The sequence below is a fragment of the Sinocyclocheilus rhinocerous genome, unplaced genomic scaffold (assembly GCF_001515625.1).
Source record: "Sinocyclocheilus rhinocerous isolate Xijiao unplaced genomic scaffold, SAMN03320098_v1.1 scaffold949, whole genome shotgun sequence".
Taxonomy (NCBI): domain Eukaryota; kingdom Metazoa; phylum Chordata; class Actinopteri; order Cypriniformes; family Cyprinidae; genus Sinocyclocheilus; species Sinocyclocheilus rhinocerous.
This window is the reverse complement of record NW_015635538.1, coordinates 82,277-86,631: the sequence shown is the minus strand read 5'-3', so window position 1 is coordinate 86,631 and position 4,355 is coordinate 82,277. Positions and strand designations below refer to the sequence as shown.

At 34.9% G+C, this 4,355-nt stretch overlaps 1 protein-coding gene across 1 annotated transcript in view; it reads left to right on the top strand.

The window, feature by feature from the left end:
- The first annotated feature begins 1,144 nt into the window (after window positions 1-1,144).
- Window positions 1,145-4,355, top strand: part of kcnk5a (potassium channel, subfamily K, member 5a) — a 53,379-nt gene continuing 50,168 nt past the window's right edge. The window contains exon 1 of the mRNA XM_016561693.1: window positions 1,145-1,622. Coding sequence (XP_016417179.1) covers window positions 1,437-1,622 — 186 coding nt within the window. The 5' untranslated portion in view covers window positions 1,145-1,436. The remainder of the gene's footprint in view (window positions 1,623-4,355) is intronic.

Below are 4,355 nucleotides of genomic sequence, written 5' to 3'. Positions count from 1 at the left end.
TCTAATATAGGCCTACACAAAAATAGTTTTGATAATTTCATGGGTAAGCATAAGTGATGACCAGGCCAAATACTCAAAACATGTCAACAGGGACAAAATTAAACAATGTAAACATATCATACAAGAGAACACAGCTGTCTTGATTCTATAAACTCAGTCTGCATAAGCATTTTTAAGTTAAGAAATAAAAAAGATAAAAACAATAAAAAAGAGTGCATTAATGCCATGCATTGATATAGAATAAATCTTACTGTACAAATTCTGATAGAATCTTCCCATCTTGAATAATTGGCTAACCTTGCGGAGGTTGTATATGAGTTCTGGGAGACTGAAAAACAGTCTTTTGTGTTCTTCAAAAGTTAACCATGGTGGTCATCTGATAAAAGCCAATAGTGAGTCAGGGAACCTGGGGGAATTTATATCCTGAAGAGAAGAGAGACGACACTTCATAAATCCTAGAGTACAGTTATTTATTAAAAATGTATGTCACAACAACAGATTTTCTTTTATTTTCTTGAGATCTACCAGATCTTGAGTGGTCATTATCTGAGTGAGTTATATTGTTGCTATCGAAAATCTTCAAGTTACTATGCTTAAGCTATAAACTGCCATTAGTCTGTTCATAAAGGCAGATGAGAAGCTGTTAAATTGAAACTACTTCAATTCGAAACTGTAAAATAGTTAAGAGATATGAATCCCACATGAAAAATAGCTTAAGTTAAACATGAGTGATCAGTTTTACATGCGTTTTTTTATTTCACAAAATAAGGAGAACATTATAGGGGTGAGCCAAGAAAGAGAACTGGAAAAGAAATATCCTTTCATTCCAAATCAGTTTTTGTCCACAGAAAACTTACTTTCGTTTTCACATGAAAATTGTGCTTCATTACAAACATTTCTAAAAAAAAATTATAATAATTTTTTATCCTTATTTTAGAGCAAGGTGATGGATGTAAAAACTAATAGAGGAGAGAATGCATATATGTTTGTGTTTTTAATAATTATACAATAGTCTCATTTAGTTAATTGAAACAAAGTATAATGTTGTTATTGAAGAGACTGATAAGAGTGGGGAGTGGACTATAGCTAGTGGGTGGATCTTGGCCAACTTCCTCCTCTCACGGCATGTTGAACTACCAGATGAGTCAAGAGTTTCATCAGAGCACTACACTAGCAATGCGAGTGGCGCACGTGGATCGCAAACTCTCCAGGCGAATTAAAAAAAAATTAATTGTTAAAAGACATTTGATTTGCTGGATATACAGTTTCACACAGTTTACAATTATGTTTCGTTAGTCTTGTGTTCATTCCGAACAAGAAACTGTGCCGTATGACGCTGTAAATTTGAGCTCACGCTAAATTAATTAATAGTGAGAATGTGGGAGCTGTCAGAGTAGTTTTTTTTTAAGAGTCACTCCACATTATTTGACCTCATTATGGTGGACAAGGGTCCCCTTCTGACTTCGGCTATCATTTTTTACCTGTCCATTGGGGCAGCAATATTCCAAGTCATTGAGGAACCGAACTGGGAGATCGCAGTAAAGAATTATAAAGCAGAAAAGGAGAAAATATTGAAACAATTCCCATGTCTTACAAAGGCTGACCTGGACCACATTCTAGAGGTAGGATTACCACTGTTTGAGTGACGTCAGTTCTAACAAATGTGCGAAATTACTTGTTGCAACTCGTATTCATGTTGGATTGTAAAGAGAAAGCTAAATGCATTCCTGTGTTTTAATAAATTTAAGTTGTAGCCCTCTGTGAGAAACCTGTTTATTGCATTAGGTTGAGGTATAGTAAATGTAGGTATAGGGAGGACATTTATAAAGTGTGCACATATCCTACTTGCATTGGGTGGTAGAGTTAGGTTTTTGCCCTCCTATTTATTGCACCTGCTCTTTTAACCAATTCGATTTATTTAATATTTTAATTTGTAGGCATACTATTCAAGATATGTCTCCTACAAATATTTCATCCACTTACACAAACATTGAATTGAGTGTTTTTGCATTTAATAACCCTAACCCCTTTTAAACTCTTCGAGGCAGCACTCAATTTTTGGCACATTATTGTGCATATAGTACTGTTTAGGGAACAGAACCCTGTTATTGTTTGATGATGATGGTAGTTGCTTATATGATGGTAATATTAAATGTGTCAACTTGAATTTTAGTGTTTTAGAATTGAACAAAATGTACAGGAATGTAAGGAGATGGCACAAGTGTCTCTTAGGGTCATTTAATTGCTTGAAACCAGAAAAAAGGCATGTAGAAACAAGTATGTTCTCCTGCCCCATCCCCCTAATGTAACTGACATTTGAGTGGAATGGGTAAATGTTGCCACCAGTGAAATGACCCTTTTCAAACTGTGGTCGCATTAACTTTCACTTCTTTTGTTCTCTTTTGTTATGAAGCATGAGGGACAGAGTGGTGTGAAAGACAACTTTGTGGTGTGTGGGGCTTTCACTGTGTCTGGGCTGTCAGCTGAGGGGGGCTGTCTGTCAGCTGAGGAAGCTGTCTAAAACACGACCAGTGCAACCCCAGTACAAGATTGTTACAGCAGCAGCACCTTCTGAATGCATAACTCACAACAATGAATATTAAATAAGCCACATAATTATTACGCAGTACCAGAAATGATTATAGGGTTGTGCAATGGCTTACTGATTTTTTTTACATCAGCACAGTTCCAGCTTTTCACATTTCTGTAATTTTGTATTCCAGTGTTTTTCACGATTGTGGTTTTATGATTTATGAAGCAACAAGCCTCATGTTTGAACCATTTAAAAAAAAAAAAAAGTAGACTCATCTCTTTAAAAAAAATGCTAAGTTGCACTGTTTTAAAGCATTTAAAACATTTCCATTAACAACAGAGAACTATTATGGAAACATTATGTGGTCAAATTAAGGGGGGCTGTCTGTCAGCTGAGGAAGCTGTCTAAAACACGACCAGTGCAACCCCAGTACAAGATTGTTACAGCAGCAGCACCTTCTGAATGCATAACTCACAACAATGAATATTAAATAAGCCACATAATTATTACGCAGTACCAGAAATGATTATAGGGTTGTGCAATGGCTTACTGATTTTTTTTACATCAGCACAGTTCCAGCTTTTCACATTTCTGTAATTTTGTATTCCAGTGTTTTTCACGATTGTGGTTTTATGATTTATGAAGCAACAAGCCTCATGTTTGAACCATTTAAAAAAAAAAAAAGTAGACTCATCTCTTTAAAAAAAATGCTAAGTTGCACTGTTTTAAAGCATTTAAAACATTTCCATTAACAACAGAGAACTATTATGGAAACATTCTGTGGTCAAATTAAGATCAAAGGCAAGCAATGGGGGATTATAATGGGTACTAATATGAAATCTGTGCAGTTTCATACAAATGTCATGTAGAAAAAGCTAAGGTTTTGTTGTGTGCTTTTGTTGTTTATAGGTTTCGTTGTTACTGAGTTGGGCTTTTAAATTCACAGTTTCTATAAAGTGTGTTGTCTTATCCATAATGATAGAACTGTGTACTTTATGACACTAAAATTGTTCATCTGCAAAATACATGTTTGCTAAATAATTAACTTTCATCTGCCCTTAGGGTTAACAGCATTCTTGTCTGGACTGTCATGCTTGTGTAAGGCAATGAACTTGAATGAATTTAAAGCAATAACTGACAAGTATGCAATGAAAAGAAAGCACTACAGAAATGAGAAATGTTATATTTGATAAGGTCACCTCTGGAAAAGTTTGTCATAAATGGGGAAAGATCCATTTGAAACTGTGTTCATTCCCTCATCAAGCATTACAAGAAGTTCAGTTTGATAAAGGTTTTGGCATGATGAATTCATTTACATTCATTTTATAGATGTAATTCACATTGCTGTGCAGTTTGGGCTCAGCCTGTTACATTTTTTTTTTTTTTTCTATAGTATTTCATTAAAAAGAAAATTTTAATTGGGCTTGATAGCTTGATAACCTGTTTAAAGATATTTAGAGCAACATAACTGTGCTGCTTTTCCTTATTTGCTTATTTTACATAAAATGTGGTTCTACCCCACATACATTTACTTAAAGGCATAGTTCACCCAAAAATGAAAATTCTGTCATTAATTACTCACCCTCATGCCGTTCCAAACCCATAAGACCTTCGGAACACAAATTCATATATTTTTGATGAAATGTGAGAGCTCTCAGACCCTGCATAGACAGCAACGCAACTGAGTGTAATGTTCCCAGGTCAACGTAGTAAGTAAGGACATCGGTAAAACAGTCCATGTGTCATCAGTGGCTCAACTTCAGTTTTGCGAATCTATGAGAATACTTTTTGAGCGCAAAGAAAACAAAAATAACAATTTATT